Raw genomic sequence first — 17,980 nt, 5'->3', positions numbered from 1 at the left:
ATTTTTGCTGCTTTTGAAACATTAACAGAAATTCCAATTGAGAACTCATTGATCGTAGGGTGCACAAACCTCCAGAGTATTAGCTCATGTAATGGATTATCACTGCTCTTCTGTACAGAAAAGTCATGCTCCAGAATAAATCCATGCTTTCTATGAATGGGTCTGCTGCTGGATCCTTACCAATTTGACTTCCCATTTTCTGATGGCAGAATTGGCTGTTCGCTGCAGAGCTCTGAGAGTGGTGTGCAGTTCCCTTTTCAGCCCCTGTGGCATTGCAGTATTCTCCACCATCTAGAAAACAAAACCAAGTGCCTCAGTACATTCTCCCAGGGTACTTTATAGCATTTTAATACTCTACTGGATTGCTGCATAGGTGAGGGAATGGAAACAAAAGACTACAGGGTGCTTCCAGTGAGGGGCTAGTCTAATTGCTCTGATCAGAGGACTGGAGCCTCTCTCTCATATCATGAATATAATTTTCCCTGAGCAGGGCCACTTTGGACAGGGTGGTGGGTTGTGGTGCTAAATATCTGCAACTGTGTTGATTCAAAAGTAAAAGCCAAAAAGCCAAGAAGTGTCTTTATTAGAGCTAACTCCGTGACACCTAATGGTGACTATCAGCTCTCCAGCCAGCCTGCAATGGAGGCCATGCTGTCATCTTCCCTGCCAGACCCACTCCTGTTGCTTGGCTTCACCAAGGGAGAAGGCGGCAGGAAAAGTGGGTGGGAGCTAGAGGGCAGAGGAGAAAAGGCTCCGCAGATGCCCATAATCTGACCAGCGAGCCAATCCGGATGGGTGCATTCCGCCAGCCAACCTGAACTCAGGCTTCATTATGGATCCAATGATCAGAGCACCCAGTCGCCAAGCAGGCATCCTGCCCTCCGATGAGAGGTAGCAGTGATCGCTTCAGGCAGGCTGAAATGGCTGAGCTTACCACCTTACTTAAAGGCAGTCTTTTTAGTTAGTTGGAAACCTTTTATGGACTTTTCGTGTGGCATAAACAAAAACAAAACAATGGTTTGTGGTTTTGAGGACTGATGGAAAAATATGAAAATACAGAAAAAGGAGTGATTTTAGACTGATGTATTAGCATAGCACAGCCTTTTTTCAACCTTTTGACTGTGGAGGAGCCCCTGAAATAAGTTTTCAGGCTTCAAGTGATGTCAGCTGGCCATGCCTCCCTGCCACGCCCCCTGGAAATGGCATGCCACCAGAAGTGATATCACCACCAGCACCCATCGCCCTCCTCCCCCTGCCTTTTCTATTACTATGCTGGCTCCACCTCATGGCATACTGTAATAGATAACAACTGAACTGTAATCATCATGAATAAGATTGGAAGCCTCTTTACTCTTTTTTTCAATTTATAATATCTTTTTTAGTCTATGTTATAGTTTAAGAAACCTTTGAATAAAAGTTTTATTTCAAAAAAGACAAAGAAAGTTTCAGATGTTGCCCAATAGTAGCTTCCCTAACAATGCAATACTCTGTGGAATTACTCCACTCTTAAATCCTTTAAAAATCAGAGTTACACCAGTCTAACTCTGCATAGGATTTCATTTTAAATGTCTCTGTGGGGGTGGGGGTGTCACCATTCCATGCAATGACAGTAAAAGGATAGAAGACTTCTGGGGCAGCTAGGCTGGGGTAGAGAACATGCAACATATGCAAACAGTTTCTGGGGCCCCTCTGGAGAGCAGCATGGGCAGTACTCACGTCAATCAGAAGGCCCACCTCCCTGGAGAGTCTCTGGGCATCCACTAGAGAGGTGCCTCCCCGTTTCACTCGCACAGAAAGGGAGTCCATGTCCTTTGCCAGAGACTGGCCAGCTTCCTGAGCCTAGGAGAGCAATAAAAAGCCAAAGCCTTTCAGCCAGGAGAAAAGATTTATAAAGGAGAAGAGATACAAAGGGGGCAAGAGGGTTTTATTCATGACTCAGGGAGTTAAACCTTTAAGAACTGAATAGTTCTCAGATGCAAGATACGGAAGTGTGGTTGTTTTAGGGGGCAGAGTCTCATGCCATACAGTTCCTGGAATTTAACTAAGGTGTTCTCTGCAGATAAAACATCCAAAGTAAGAGGCCAAGGAAACAGGAGCTAGTCAGAAAATGCTCTCCATCACACTGATATCACAGTTGGTTCAATAGGCCAAGTGGACCACCTAGTTAAAAAATAAATGCCACACATTTTCAGTGTAATTTTCTTTACAGTGCTAGAGCTTGGTGCGCCTAGAGCACTCTGTGGATTATGTGGTGAAGCAAAGAACCCTGGAGGGAAAGAGCTTTTCATTCCTCGCACTCCTCTTTACAAGCTCATCCAGGCTACAGCCAGGCTGCCTGAGGGATGTTCCCTAAGACACCCTAAGGGCTACCATATTTTATAAGGAAAAGGACTCCAGCAATATGCATAGGAGGGAGAATTTGGCTATTTATATACAGAATACAGGGTGATCTTGATAGGCTTGAGGAGTGGGCTAAACTTAATAAAGTGAAATTCAATAGGGACAAATGTAAAGTTCTGCATTTAGGCAGGAAAAACCATCTATACCAACAATATAGGATGGGGGAGACTTGTCTTGGCGGTAGTATGTGCGAAAAGGATCTAGAAATCTTAGTACATTGAACATGATTCAGCAGTGTGACTTGGTGGCTAAAAAGGTAAATGGGATTTTGGGCTGTATCAAATGGAGTATCATGTCCAGATCACAAGAGGTGATGGTACCGCTTTACTCTGCTCTGGTTTGGCCTCACTTGGAGTATTGGGTTCAGTTTGGGCACCCCAGTTGAAAAGGGATGTAGAGAAACTGGAGTGTGTCCAGAGGAGGTCAACAAAAGAGGGTGAGGGGTTTGGAGACCAAGATGTATGAGGAAAGGTTGGGGGAGCTTGGTCTGTTTAGTCTGGAGAGGAGATGACTAAGAGGGGTTCTGATAACCATCTCCAAGTATTTGAAAGGCTGCCATATAGAGGATGGAGTAGAGTAGTTCTCGCCCTGGAGGGACAGACCAGAACCAATGGAATGAAATTAATGCAAAAGAAATTCCATCTAAACATCCCAAAAAAGTTCCTGTCAGAGCGGTTTCTCAGTGGAACAGACTTCCTTGGAAGGTGGTGGGTTCTCCATCTTGGGAGATTTTTAAACAGAGGCTGGATAGCCATCTGACAGAGAGGCTGATTCTGTGCTCAAGGGGGTGGCAGGTTATAGTGGATGAGCGAGAGGGTTGTGAGTGTCCTGCATAGTGCAGGGGGCTGGACTAGATGACCCATGAGGTCCCTTCCAACTCTATGATTTTATGACTCTACATAGCAGAAAAAGAACTGTCTCTGCTTTTCATTACCCAAAGGAGCCTCAAAGCGACTTACAAACACCTCCCTCTCCCTACAACAGAAACCCTGTGAGGTAGGTGGGGCTGAGAGCTCTAATAGGAACTGCTCTGCAAGAACAGCCCTAAGAGACTTATCCTAGGTCACTCAGCTGGCTTCATGTGGATCTTAATGGTACACAAGAAATTCAGTTTTGCCTTGCATTTGACTGATCCAGCCTTGTGGCATTAGGAGGGATATGGAAATAGCAAGCAGATGAAGCAAATGGTAGGGAAGCTGGTCAGGCCCTGGAGATGGCCATTAGAAAGCTCATAAGCCTCAGCTGAGATAGCTGAACCTGATCAGAGAATCAGTAAAACTCAACTCCTAAGGAACTGTTCTGTTGATGCAGCAGCAAGAGCAGCAGAGGCTTCTTGGTTTATGGAGGAAGGGAGGGTGGGGTTTTTTTTGCCAATTTCCCTATGCTTTTCCTGAGGGACCACTGACCTGTAGCAGCACCATTTCAAGGTGGGGGGGGGGACTGCCTTTTCTAGGTGTGACTTCTCTGACTGCTTCAGCTCCAAGCCTGGGGTTAACATCCTAAAACTTTCAACCCAGAAGCAGCCAAGGCTCAGAGTATCTGCTTGGCACACAGAAGGACTCAGGCTCAATCCTCAGCATCTCCATTTAAAGGCATCAAGTAGCAGATTATAAAACAGACCTTGACCTGACACTTGAGAGCTGCAGCAAGTCAGAAGACACAATGACCAGAAGACCAATGATCTATTTCTGTGTAAGGTAGTTTCATGCGTGTCATTTCTGATCCCAGTTTGACAGACAGCTATCAGAAGCTTGTGCTGAAGGAGATAACAGTTTGCTCTAACATGTCTTGAGATTGTGGGGATGCCTACTATATCCTCGGGGGCAGCTTTAATTAGATGTAACAGGACAGCAGAGAGCAACTTGCAGCAATCTGCCCCCAAATAGTCTTTCTCAGAGTAGCATCTTCCCATAAATGGCCATTTGGGGCAAAAAAACAGTATGATCACAGCCCCCAATTTATTTTGTAGTGAGCCCTGCAATCTGTTTATTGAACAATCCTGAGGACAGTGCAAAACTCATCTCTACCTTGTCCTGAGCTGTTAGGCTAAAAGTTACCCTGCACTGGCAGACAGCCAACCCACCTTCCCCATTCCTGCAGCATGCAAATATCTCCAAATCTGTGGGCCTGCAGAAACAATGCCACTGAACTAGAAATTCAGAGGACAGGGAAAGTCAATATGGTTTCCATCTGTTTCACATGCAGAAGAGAGCAATGGCTCAGCTGGAAGCCCTCTGCTTCAGTTCCTCCCAAAAAGAAACAAACAAAACCAAACCAAAAGTAATAGGTCCATTGCAAGCATTTGCTATGTTTTCAGGATCCTATGTATCCTCACACACAATCTTCCAGTATTTGCCGCAATTTCTTTTGTAGCTACAATGGTTTGATGCGAGGTGGTGTTGAAAAGTACTAAAAAGGACTAAAAAGGACATTCTGCTTTTTACTTCAGAATTCAGGAAACGGTTTACACAATACAAATCCAAGTGCTAAGGTACCAAAACCTGTTCACACATGCAGTTGCAACTGCATTACACAAAACAAACTGGTTCAAAGTACACCCCTTGCTGCAGATTTAGGGTCATACCTAAGTCAGGACATCTGTCTACAGACCTCTCAAATCCATCTGGCAGCATCTACAGCCCTGTCACTGTTTATACCAGACTCACCTTTGAACAAACCCTGAGAGACAAGGGAACCTGTTCAGTTTTTTAATTGCCTAAGTTCATCTGCCTGATTCAACTCAAGGGGAAGCAGATGAAAGGAAACACAAAGCTCTGTAAATTTAACAGATGCATGTTAGAGGGAGCTGTGACAGACACAGCCTATCATGTGAAAGTGAGAGAAGCCATAGGTGCTAAACTCTCTAAAAAGGTAAAGGTATCCCCTGTGCAAGCACCGAGTCATGTCTGACCCTTGGGGTGACGCCCTCCAGCGTTTTCATGGCAGACTCAATACGGGGTGGTTTGCCATTGCCTTCCCCAGTCATTACCGTTTACCCCCCAGCAAGCTGGGTACTCATTTTACTGACCTCGGAAGGATGTAAGGCTGAGTCAAACTCTCTATAACCTCATAAAAGGAGAAGCCCATCCTCCATGCTTTAAGAGCCAGTGTAAAGACTGGTTGCTTCGAAACTGGAGAGTCAGGTTTAATTCCCCACTCCTCCTCCACATGCAGCCAACTGGCTGACCTTGGGCCAATCACAGTCTTGTTAGAGCCCTTCTCACAGAGCAGTTCTGTCAGAGCTCTCTCAGCCCCACCTACCTCACAGGGTGTCTACTGTGGGGAGAGAAAGGGAGAGCGATTGTAAGCCACTATGAGGCTCCTTTGGCTAGTGAAAAGTGGGATACAAAAAACCTGCTCTTCCTCTTTCATCCCTCTTGTTTAGAAATGCTGCACATTTGCTTAGCAAACATGGCTCCAAACGGGAAACGCTCCCTTCAGAACTGAAAATAAAACGAAACTGCAGGTGAACATGAAGCACTGACAGGAGGGTGCCTCGGGTCAATGCTCACAGTTGACCAGACAAGGCTGCCCCGAAGTCTTTGCTTCTGTCGCAGGCTGAGTCCTGTCAGGAATGTAACTGTGCAGAAGAAGACTAGACAAGCAACAGAAGTGGCAGGGCAGAATACATTTGGTGAACCGGATCTCCCTCTCCATTTCTGCCAAAGAGAAGGTAGCAGATAATTCAGATGTCTTGCTAGAACAACGACCTGAGTTCAACAATTCTTAAGGTTAAATTCCCATTCACAAAGGCATATGGGGAATAAAAAGTTGAGATTAGTGATTAATGGCAAACACTTTACCAGTGGTGAACAAAAGGAATTAAAAGACACCTGCCCATCCATTTCCATCCAAACATGGAAGCATGGGGGTAATGTTTCCATGCCTGAACTCAGTTGGTTATTCTAGCAGGGCATTTGAATTGTGCCAAATATCTTGATTATGTTAAATTGTTTAATATTTTCATGATGCTCCTTACTAAACCTGCTAATTTAGTTTTTCTTTATATATGTGCCCTGATGATTTCTATTTCATTGGCTGAGGAAGTGTGCTCACACCTTGAATAAATCTTTGTTAGTCTTAAAGATTTCCCTTGACTCAAACATTGTCCTGCTACTACAGACCAACATGGCTGCCCACCTGAATCTATCTTTTAAACTTAGTTTGTTTTTCCTATATGGCCTAGTAAACATCTTTGTTATGCTGTGTACTAATCCACAAACAACTTTCTCCTTATATATAGGTAAAGGTAAAGGTATCCCCTGTGCAAGCACCAGGTCATGTCTGACCCTTGGGGTGACGCCCTCTAGTGTTTTCTTGGCAGACTCAATACGGGGTGGTTTGCCAGTGCCTTCCCCAGTCATTACTGTTTACCCCCCAGCAAGCTGGGTACTCATTTTACCGACCTCGGAAGGATGGAAGGCTGAGTCAACCTTGAGCCGGCTGCTGGGATTGAACTCCCAGACGCATGGGCAGAGCTTTCAGACTGCATGTCTGCTGCCTTATCACTCTGCGCCACAAGAGGCTCTACTCCTTATATATATGATCTGGTAATTTCCATTTTACTGCATCTGATGAAGTGTGCTGTGCACACAATCCGTGTTCCATTGTCTGAGGAAGTGTGCAAGCTCACGAAAGCTCACGCCTCGAATAAAAGTTTGTTGGTCTTAAAGGTGCCACTGGACTCAAGGTAAGTTTGCAACATTGATACTTTGAGTGCAGAATTTTAAAACCGCAGGGCAATAAGAGGCACAGTGTTCTGGCATTTGAAATGCTAGATCAGGATTGAAGGACAACCAGGATCAAGATAATGTTAGACAACAGGTGAAGAAGACCAAGGAGCGTTAGGGAAAGACGAAGAGATCAGGTAGCTGAAGCATTCAGAGTTACCTGTAGGCTAAGGAAGGCTTTTGAATTTTAAAAAGTATCAGCAGGTTCACATGAGTAGCATCAGACCAAGGCAAGCAAGCGGTGTGTGCATCTTACCTGCCTGGCTCGCTCTCCAGTCACAGCAATGATACGGCTGATCCCTTTGACCAGCTGCCGCTCAGAGATGATCGTGAGGTCCTCGATGGCTCCTGTATGCTGAAGGTGACTGGAAAGGAGAAGGGAAAATGCTTGCATGTTTCAGTATCTCCATTACTGTTTTGGTTTGAAGAAGAGCCATAGCTTTAGGGCATAAGTTCCTGCATTTATCTCAAGTTCAAAACCTTGTTGTTTTACAAGTGACATAGTTGGGAGAGTCCATGAAGGTGGCACCCAGAGGAGCCACTGCTAGTCAAAGAAGAATGGAAGAGGGAAAAGGCAGCAGCCCTGCAGCATCCCATCAGGCGAACAGATGCCCCAAGGGTGCCAACTGGGTTTTGACAGACTGCATACGAAGCTTGGACTATCTGGAATTCCAGAGGTGTCCTGCAATCCACAAATGGAGCACAGGCTATGACGAGCAGCCAAGGTGGAAACAGAACAAAAACCTACACTTCCAACAATAACTTATTGTTTAAAGAGCATTTTGAAATCCAACCTCCTCCCAGCCCAGCAGGGTGCACTTTGTAACATTCATGAGGCCACAGGGCCAACCCACAATGAATCATGTGGTTGATGCAAGGCAAGGCTCTTCAATAATACCCCTTTTGGCTTACAACAAGGTACACCATGGAAAGGTATGGCATGGCCCTGTAAAGGCCAGTCCCTGAGAAAGCAGTAGTCGTTTTGCAAAATCTATCTGCAAAATTTCTGACTTGGAAGGAACCAGAAGGGGGACCACACTCACGTTCCACAACAGAGCTCCACAGAGGCATGCATGGCTGCCTGAGACTCTGGACCCAATGTTCTCTCAACTGGGACTCCCACAGACACCACCCGTGCCAGATCAGGGTACACCTGAGGAAAACAAAAAACAAAGTCTGGGTCAGCGGAAAGTTCTCAGACCTCTCTGCACACAGCTGCTCGGCCCAGAGAGCTGGACCAAATGGAATGGGAGGGGGACAGGACAGCTTTATGGTCATGGTTGGAGGGCTGGCAGTTTATGCTTTGCGGCATGAGGTACTCCCTCTGATTCCCCTCCCCCTCCAGATCTTCAAATCAGTCAGTTTCCCTGGAGCCCACTTTCACCAACACGCTGCAGAAGCAGTTGGCAAACACATGCTGCTGCCACGGGTGGACAAGGGCGACAGACAGAATGTTAATTTAAACCCACTGGATCTGGTTCAACCCTCTGGGGAAACAGAAAACAATTCTCTCCATCTTCTATATGATAGCCCTTCATGTATTTGAAGATGGCTATCATAGCACCTCTAAGTTGTCTCCTCTCCAGGCTAAACAGACCAAGCTCCTGCAATCTTTCCTCATACATCTTGGTCTCCAAACCCCTCACCATCTTTGTTGCCCTCCTCTAGACATGCTCCATTTTCTCTACATCTTTCTTCAGTTGTGGTGCCCAAAACTGAACACAGAACTCCAAGTGAAGTCTTACCATAGTGGAATAAAGCAGTAACATCACTTCACATTATCTGGACACTATACAGATTTTAATACAGCCCAAAATCCCATTTGCCTTTTTAGCTACCAAGTCACACTGCTGACTCATGTTCAGTGTATGGTCTACTAAGTCCCCCAGATCCTTTTCACACATACTACTGCCAAGACAAGTCTCACCCATCCTATAGTGATGCATTTGATTTTTCCTACCTAAATGGAGAACTTTACATTTTTCACTATTAAAATTCATTTTATTCACTTCCGTTTATAACGTCCATGGTTTGGAATCTCTTCCTATTTTAAGCTTAGTATACCTAGTGCATTTGTGTTGTAGTTTGCATTCTGGCCTAGTACTGTATTAATAATAAGCTGACTCTCACTGGATATGGTTTCAAACTAATGGGATGGCATATTGAACTTTAACTACTTCCATTATTAGCAGGTTTGTCACCAGATTTGTCTCTGAAAGGACTAGAAGTTTACATTAAAAAAGGCATGTTTCAGGAATAAAAAAAGACTGGTCTGAAGACAGCACAGGAATCTTTCAGGTGTTACACTGCCCACACCCAGCAGCCAAGACCCCTGCTTCAGTCCTTAGCCCCCCCCCCCCCCGCCCTGGCCGGGTCTTACGTCATCCAGCCTCCGGAGGCCCTGCACACCATTCGTCAGCTGGATAGGGACTTCTGCTGTGTAGACCAGCTCATTCCTTTTGATTATTTCTTGGATCACATCTTCAGTTTCTTGCAACTGTTCGGTCTTGACAGGACCCTGTTAAAGGAGATACGTCAGAAGGATATGCCATTAAATGACACGGGGGAGGGGAAGCATTTGGAGAGGGTTAGGTCTTCAGAGAATGGACGGCAGGCCTCTGGGGCTCATTCTGGGCTTTTAGTCCTGCTTTCATGCCTTAGTTTCCACATCTATAAAACAGATGTTTTTAACCATTCCTTCCAAGATCCATTCCTCAACACAATGATCTTAGGCCAGGCTTTTTCACCGGCTTTACCAAAAGGAGCAGGATAGCCACTAAAGCAGGCACACAAAGCCTGTTTCTCTTTGGATTACCTCTGGCTGTACTGCAAGATGAGACCCCACAGGTCCATATTCTAGAACTCTATCCTTCTGTTTCACAACTAGGTCTTAAAGCCAACAGGCCGTTCAGCCAGGAAAAGGCAGCAATGTTACAAGTTATTGCTGTTTAATATTCATTAAAAATAAGCAATGTTTAACTGCAGCAGCTATATCTATATATTTGCATACATGCAATGTTATATCTTTCTCACTCCTTTACACATAGAGGGAGGAAAACCACCCACACCCAGAGGCAGGCAAGCACTTCCTCCCAACCCATAAGTGAATTCTTCTAGAACGGAATATGGTGAAGCTTATAGGTTTAACCACAACTGAAAAGTGGTGAGCTTTCGGGGATCCTGCTGTAGGGAGCAAGCGGGGCCTTCACTTCCAAGAGCGCTTCTCAGACCACTTCCTCACTTGCAAGGGCTCCAGTGAGGCAAGGACTCACAGCACGCTCAGAGCCCCATCCCAAGGGACCAGTTGCCAGGGAAGAGAGGAAATGCTGGGCTTCCTCCTGCAATCTGATTTCATCCACCTGCCTTGCCACAGTAAGGGCTGGTCAAGAATCCCAGTTACCTTGGTGCTGACGTCAAACCGTAGCTGCTCGGCAGTCACTTGGGACCCCCGCTGTTCTACACCATCTCCCAAGACCTGGCGCAGTGCAAAGTTCAGCAGGTGGGTGGCAGTATGGTTCACCATGCAAGCCAGACGCTGGGCCTGAAAGCAAAAGCAATGATCTGGGTAGGAAGGGAAGGTCAGAGGACATGGCTACACGTGCTTGTCAAAAGGGAAGAGAAACCTGAGTGTGTGTTTGTGTGTGGGAGGGAATCACAGTACTGTTTGAACACACCAACTGGCATCTGAAAAAGGACTATAGTTATGTCACACCACTGAGCATCTTCTTCTCTTCTTATGCTCTTAAATGCAATCTGTCTTCCCAGTTAGCAAATTAGGACTGCGAAGTAAGGAGACAAGACATCCACACTCAGAAATCTATAGCATTGGGATGGGAACAAACAAGGGAAGTGGGGTTCACTTTGGGAGACCATGTCTAAACTCTGAGGATGTCTGCCTTTTTGTCCTTCAGAACTGGCCTTTGGAGACATGCCAGGGGTGAGAGCATGGGGGGAATGCTTGCCTTGCTTCCAATGTCTGGCTTGGGGGGGGGGGTGTCCTGCTTAAATGAAGTTTCCCTGTAATTGTGGTGTCACTGGTTTGTTCCAGCATCATTCCATAGATTCCTGTAACTGCAGTTGTCTTTTCCAGAGAGAGCACTGAATAGACACCCCCCCCCCAAAAAAAAAAAAGTAAACTGCTCCCAACTTGGAGAGACCGAAGAGACTTTATTCCCTTTCCACCCAACTTGGTCTGTTTGCATGGCATATGCAAAATCACAAGTATAGCAAAGACCCAGGAGTTCTGTGGCAGTAAGGATGGTTACCTCATCTACAAAGAGCTGCACTTGGTCTCCAGCCTTCAAGGTCTCAGAAACGATCACTTCATGGATCACATAACCACCCAAAACTTGTACAGACGCCACTGGAAAAAGAACATCCTCAAAACAGAAACAAAGAAAAGGGAGGCTTTAATACAGGTGAGTGCTTGTCTTCTTGGACTAGGTCTTGAGACAGTGCAGAAAATTCAAATCACTTTTAAGACCTTTTAAACATTATCGGTCTGTTAGACCTAGAGACTCCTAAATTAGCTGTAGGACATGTACAAGATGGGATGGGAAAGAAAACTCAATAACAACTGATTTCCTGTGCTCAGCACTGTACCAGTCAGTTTGTTTCATGCTCATGACCAGCAAATACTAATCTCTCAGTCAGCACTGGTGCAATTATCTCAGATATGGTGTACTTAAAGAGCAATCTGCTTTGCTCAGTTAGGGATGACACGCATGAATCTATTGACAGAATTCACCTTTGCAGGGAGATGCCTGCAACACAAGAAGTCCTCCAATAAGACAATACAAGAAAAGTTGCTTAGTGACTGGAATCAGGATGGATATTCCCACTCAAGAAGGCCCTGTCTAGCCTAGGAACACATGCTGGAAAGAAACGGTTGTCAGTTCCACCCCTGATCCATAAAAAACAAACTTACCTGCTGTTCAAGATGCACCATGTAGCCTTGATCAGATGCCTGGCCACCCTTCTCAGCATAGAAGCAGGTCCTGTCCAGGATGACACCACAGTGCTGTCCACCACCAACTTCCTTCTGGAGAGATCCATCCTTATACAGCACCAGAACGGTGGCTTGACATGGATTGAAAACTGTAGACAGCAAGAAGAGTAACACATTTGCCATGTCCACTGGTTGACCAATTCAATGGGACCTTCTGAAGACCTTTGACCTCAAGACAAGCAATTATGCTGCACTACCTTTCCAATGCTAAGATGCACTCTGTGGCAAGAACAGCAGCAAAAGGGACAATTCTTCTGTCGTCCCAACCAATATTGTACTCAAGTAAATGTGTAAGATCCATTTTCTAGGCAGGACAGCTGGGACCCCTGGCTCCAATAAGCACAGGGGAGGGCAGTATACAAATGTAATAAATAAATGTCTAGTGTGCTTTTTCTTTAATTGATTGATAGGGAACCTTTACAGGCTAAGCTCTGCTCATGCTTGCTGTTTATAAACTACAATGGTCTTGCTTCGATGTCTGCTAGTCCCTGTGACAACTGGCCTTGTGTCAATGATTGCAATCCTACACATTGCTAAGCGAATTCAAATGCCTCTAATTTTAATGGGAATCTGACAGAAGGCCTTAGAATAAATGAAGCCATGCACACAACCAAGTGTTCTGGGAGACTACAAGAACAAGGGTCCACATATTTCGTCACCACACTGTCTGTGGAAAGTGGGTAAGCCCCATATCCCCCAGCTCCATGGTCAGGAGGGCTGGAGCTCACCTATGTGCTTCCAATGTACGATACTACAGGAGAGATTATTCCCCTGCCATACATCTCTCCAAGGTCACAAAAGCCATGCATTCTGGAGGTGCTCCAAGGTGTGAAGTTTGATATATCAAGATAAAAGATCCTGGAGGAAGGAGCATGCTGCCAGTCCCTCACACTGGCTGTCTAACAATGCTAATTACAATTTGTGGATCTCCTAGCCGTAAAGCTGCTGAAGTATGTTAAAAAAAGAATGTCAATTACTACTTTGGATTATCAAGAAAGACCATGTCATTTATAAAGTATTTGCAGGTTAAATAATAATATAAATTAGAATGCAATCCATCAAGTCTTGAGTTCCCAGAGCCTAATAGCCAACTGCAAAAATTTAGAAGAAGAGGTTGGTTCTTATATGCCGCTTTTCTCTATCCAAAGAAGTCTCAAAGCGGCTTACATTCACCTTCCCTTTCCTCTCCCCACAAGAGATACCCTGTGACATGGGTGAGGCTGAGAGAACCCTGATATCACTGCTCGGTCAGAACAGCTTTATCAGGGCTGTGGTGAGCCCAAGGTCACCTAGCTGGTTGCATGTGGGGGAGTGTGGAATTGAACACAGCACGCCAGTTTAGAAGTTCACACTCTTAACCATTACACCAAGCTGGCTCTCTTTAGCTACCCTATCAATTATTTCACAGTCCTGATTAGAAAGAAAAAACAGTATTTTGTGGTTATCAGGGTAGCACTTCAATTTAATCGGGAGTACATTGAGGACTTTGGCCTGAATAGCGTCATATATCGGGCAGTATAGGAAAACATATTATATAGTTTCTAGACAGCCTTGTTTGCATGGGCAGTGTCTGCATGCATGTGGAATTTTCTAGAATCTCCAACCATCACAGCTGATGATAGAATATGAAACCTAGTGAGCATAAAGGCTCTGTGTTGCTGTGGATTAACCAGATGGTAAAAATAAGGAGCTATCTAAATCAGAGGGTGGTGAAATTCCTAAAAAGAGGGGAGAGTAGGTTTTCCTAACTGCTTCGTTTAAGACTTTGGCTTATTTAAGATATTTATATGCTGCTTTCCTCTCTGAAAATACCCGAGATGGTTCACACTACCAATAAACATGCTTAAAAAGTTCAGAACAAAAATCCTAGTTAGACAGCAGCAAATAATATGTTCCTACAGCTTACTAAGCTTCATTTCAGGCAAACCACCCGTAAGAAGTAAGTCTAGGGTTGAGGTATTGTGCCAAACAACAGAGAAGGATTTTTCTCTGGTCGTCACCCGACTTAACTCAGAGGTACACTAGGCAGGGCACAAGGTATTTATGTCTCTCTGTGTTAAGCGCCCTCAAACTATTTGTGGTTACCCTATGAATTAATGCCCTCCCAAACATCCTATTGAAGACATTCCTTGACTGTGTGTGAAAAGGCCGTCATAGATTGGCTATTATGGGTCAGTCTCACTGATCAGCAAGTGTATCATTTGCTCATGTCAGCCGGATATTTAACTAGGACAGGCAAGCTGGAAACACCTAGGGGAGATGTAAACCGAGGTGAACTCATTCAAGCTAATCTCAAGGGACACATCGAATTCCACTTTATGCTATGAATGAACAGTGACACCTTGAGGCTTGGGGAGCTAATGACAAGTGTACAATAACCAAGAGATTTCCTTCCTATTTTTCTTTACCTTTTTTCATAGCTTGCTTTTCTCACTGAGACTGAAGGCGGGAAGCACAGAAGTTTAAAAGCATACCAGGCAGACAGCAAGGGCCTCTAACAATCAATACAGTGGACCAGGAAGCACTCTGCTAGATCACCTGCAGCCTCTCTAGACTCTACTCTGTGTTGTCTGTTGCTCTGCTCTGTGTCTAGCTGACATTCACAGGGATTAACAACTGGATGCAACTATATTTCTAGTTCCAGAGGGCAGGAGAACAGCTAGATTCATGTCCAGTAGCGCCTTAAAGGTTAGCAAAATTTTTGTCCCTGATGAAGGGTGCTTTGGATTTTGAAATTTGATCCCCCCCCCCCCCCAATCTGTTGGTCTCTACAGTGTGACTGGGCTCGAATCTAACCAAGAATCTGATTTACAGCTTAAAGGGAAAATAATATAAAATGCAATGCCCTAAATCTTTGCATTTTAAACTCCATTTTTAAAAAGGCACACATTTCATAAAGCTTTCTCACATGTATGTAAATTTCCCTCCTTGATGGACAAGACAGTGAGAGAACTGATCACACCACCTGTGGGTTCTAGTTCAGGGATCTAGAGAAAGAGATGCTGTTTTTCTTTGAGTCTGGACTGAGGTAGGCACTAGCAGTTTACTAGGTGGAGAGAGAATGCCGGGTACAACAGATTCATCCATTTGCCAGACTTCTGCTGGACAAGAAGGAGCGAGTGCGTCCTGAGTGTGAATCTTAAAGCCTTCTTGCCACTTTGGGGTACTTCTTCCAGCATGGCTGCATCCTTACCATATTTCCCGTCGAGCCCAAGTTCATAGGCATACACAGGGGAATCATCAGTGAAAGGCACGCCATCCTGCTGCAACTTGGCCAGTGAATGCACATCCAGCTGCACCCCTGAGCTCGCCTCCTCCTGTCTTGGAGCTTTGAGCTACACATGCAGGAAAATGGGAAAGACAGCTTAAGCACATTCACTTTGTCAACTCTGTCCACAGAGTTGCATTGCCTTGGCCTGTTTTACAAGGAATCGAGCACTGAGATGCCTGAGAATCTCATTCTCAGCTCTTCCTCCCATCTTCCCCTTTTATTCAAACTTGTAGCGATGTTGCTCCTCCTCATTGCTCTCACAGATTGGTCTCACTGCCACTGACAGGCCCATGGTGAAACTGCCCTCATGCAGCATTCAAGACTAGAACAAAGGAAAGTGACTAAGAATTTTGCAGTATGGATTGTATGAGAAATCTAGTTCATTATTAAATGCTGCGTAAGGGCCCAATACCCTCCCATAGTTTGGGTTACTGAGCAGGAGACAAACTGATTACATTCTAAATGAGTTTTCTATATTTTATGTCTCTGTTTTTCCCCTCACCCTTGCCCAAGACCTGTTAACTCATCCCTCTGATCTGTAGGCATCCCTCTGATCTGTAGGCAACCATTTCATGGTCACGGTGTGGCAACTCTCTTATCGCTTTTCCAAGCCTTTATGTCCTTCCAAGGAATTCAAAGGGTTCTGTAAATGGGCTGGAGTGAATCCTACCCAAGACTGGGATTCAGACTGTCCTTTGAGTTACTGGAGCCTGTCTTCCTAGTATCGTCTTTTCCTGTAAAGGATGAACTTGGTATCTGCTCAGGATCCCAGCATGCTGGCTGAACTCTACTATTCATTCTTAAATGAAATGGGCCTATTTCGCTAGCACAAAAGCCCTGAAGTGAGTTTTCTTCTCTCTCAGACTGACCTCAGTAAAACGGGGATTTTCATTAGGTTTAAAGAGGAAAATCCCCTAACATGGGTCATGTTTATTTTGAATGCTAGATTTGATGGACTTTAGGACAGAATTTAGATTTTGGATTTTAAAGCGAACGTTTGAACTCACTTATAGATTTGGGACCATTAGAGCAGAAGAGGGCCTTCTTTGGGGAAGATATTATAAGTGGTCACTCCAAAGGCAGCAGTCAGAGGCAATGGTGTGTGAGAAACACTGAGGAACCTCAGAAAACTGGAATGGTTTTTTCCCTTACTTCAGCGTCCTCCTGAGCCAGCTGGTTCAAAGCAGCAATGTCCAACAGGACCCCGTTTTCTTCAAGCATCAATCCAATAAGGTCCAGCGGGAACCCCAAGTTTCTGTAAAGGCTCCAAGCGACTTCCACTGTGGACAGGAATAATAATAATAATAATAATAATAATAATAATAATAATAATAATAATAATAATAATATGAGCTGGATTTTTGTACTGGTTTACAATTGCCTATCCTTCTCTTCTCACAACAAGCACCCTGTGAGGCTGAGAGAGCTCTGAGAACTGTGACTTGTTCAAGGTCACCCAGCTGGCTGCACATGGAATCAAACCCGGTTCTCCAGATGAGGGGCTGCTGCTCTTAACCACTAGCTAGACCAAGCTGGCCAGGGAGGAAAAATACAGAATACTCTATGATTATGTAGCAGGATCCTTATTATACCTTCCCCAGTGGTGGCAGCTGAAGAAAAATACTCAACTAGTCGATTAAAATGCTAAACACATGACAGTGAGGTCTTATTAACCTGGGAGATGATAGCTTATGGAGCCAAAAGTAATTTTATAGCAGGGGCAAACTCTTTGGCAAGGGTACTGTAGATCCAAAGAGGGCTGTTCTAGTACCCCTGGAATACAGACATGCAGACTAGCAGTCCTAAACAGAGCCACATCCTTTTAAGTCTATTGACTTAGGAGTCCATGTGTTTATTCCCATGGTTTCCTATGTTCTTTCTGGCCTCAAGGTCAGAGCAACTCACAGAAAGAGATCCTAAAACCAGAAATAAACTGCTGATGTCTCCATCTTATTATATTCCAAGGCTCTCCTCTGGCCATCAATGGGGAAAAAACTTGCCTGGAAAGACTTTGGCATGATCCATCCGCTGGAGCGTTCTGTTTATAATGCGACGCCCTTGCAAGAGACAGGACAGAAATGCATGCTCATTCTCATTGATGACATTCATAACCTGTAGGGAGAAGAGAGCCAAGTTCACGAATCTTCCCTGCTGTAGGAAGGGAAGGGCAACAGATCTGAAAGGAGGCAATACTTTGCACCGACAGATTTCACAAGAAACTGCGCAGGCTTTGCAGGAAGGGGAGACAAGGGGGAAAACAAAGAATAAGCTTTAAAGCAAAATGAAGACTCATTGGAGGGGATATATATATATATATATATGAGATAGGGGGTAAAGTGAACAATGCACATTTCTTGCCCCTCTTCTTTTAGATTCCATTATTAGTAAGATAGGAGAGTTGGGAACAGCTGCAAGAAAATCATTGAAAATTCACTGAATAAACTGAATTTGAGGAAAAAAACTCATCATGGGAGCAGCAGAGAGCAATGGATCGGAAATTAAGCATAGAAAGCTTCATGCTTTAGCAGAACTGGACAGGGAAGAAGGCTGCTGTGTTCATTGTCTCTGGCC

The 17,980-nt window shown here is 44.8% G+C and overlaps 1 protein-coding gene across 3 annotated transcripts in view; it reads right to left on the bottom strand.

Moving 5' to 3' along the window:
• The window catches only part of AARS2 (alanyl-tRNA synthetase 2, mitochondrial), a 33,178-nt gene that overhangs the window by 3,734 nt on the left and 11,464 nt on the right, over positions 1 to 17,980 (bottom strand). For all 3 annotated transcript variants that reach the window (XM_077342247.1, XM_077342256.1, XM_077342267.1), the window contains 11 exons: positions 17,410 to 17,521; positions 16,562 to 16,689; positions 15,332 to 15,473; positions 12,058 to 12,227; positions 11,396 to 11,509; positions 10,531 to 10,671; positions 9,511 to 9,648; positions 8,174 to 8,283; positions 7,387 to 7,495; positions 1,717 to 1,839; positions 181 to 291 (listed from right to left, as the gene is read on the bottom strand). In XM_077342247.1, coding sequence (XP_077198362.1) covers positions 181 to 291; positions 1,717 to 1,839; positions 7,387 to 7,495; positions 8,174 to 8,283; positions 9,511 to 9,648; positions 10,531 to 10,671; positions 11,396 to 11,509; positions 12,058 to 12,227; positions 15,332 to 15,473; positions 16,562 to 16,689; positions 17,410 to 17,521 — 1,398 coding nt within the window. The remainder of the gene's footprint in view (positions 1 to 180; positions 292 to 1,716; positions 1,840 to 7,386; positions 7,496 to 8,173; positions 8,284 to 9,510; positions 9,649 to 10,530; positions 10,672 to 11,395; positions 11,510 to 12,057; positions 12,228 to 15,331; positions 15,474 to 16,561; positions 16,690 to 17,409; positions 17,522 to 17,980) is intronic.

Source organism: Paroedura picta, chromosome 1, assembly GCF_049243985.1.
Source record: "Paroedura picta isolate Pp20150507F chromosome 1, Ppicta_v3.0, whole genome shotgun sequence".
NCBI classification, from domain to species: Eukaryota; Metazoa; Chordata; class Lepidosauria; order Squamata; family Gekkonidae; genus Paroedura; species Paroedura picta.
The sequence above is the reverse complement of the archived record's forward strand: the minus strand, read 5'-3'. Positions and strand labels throughout refer to the sequence as shown.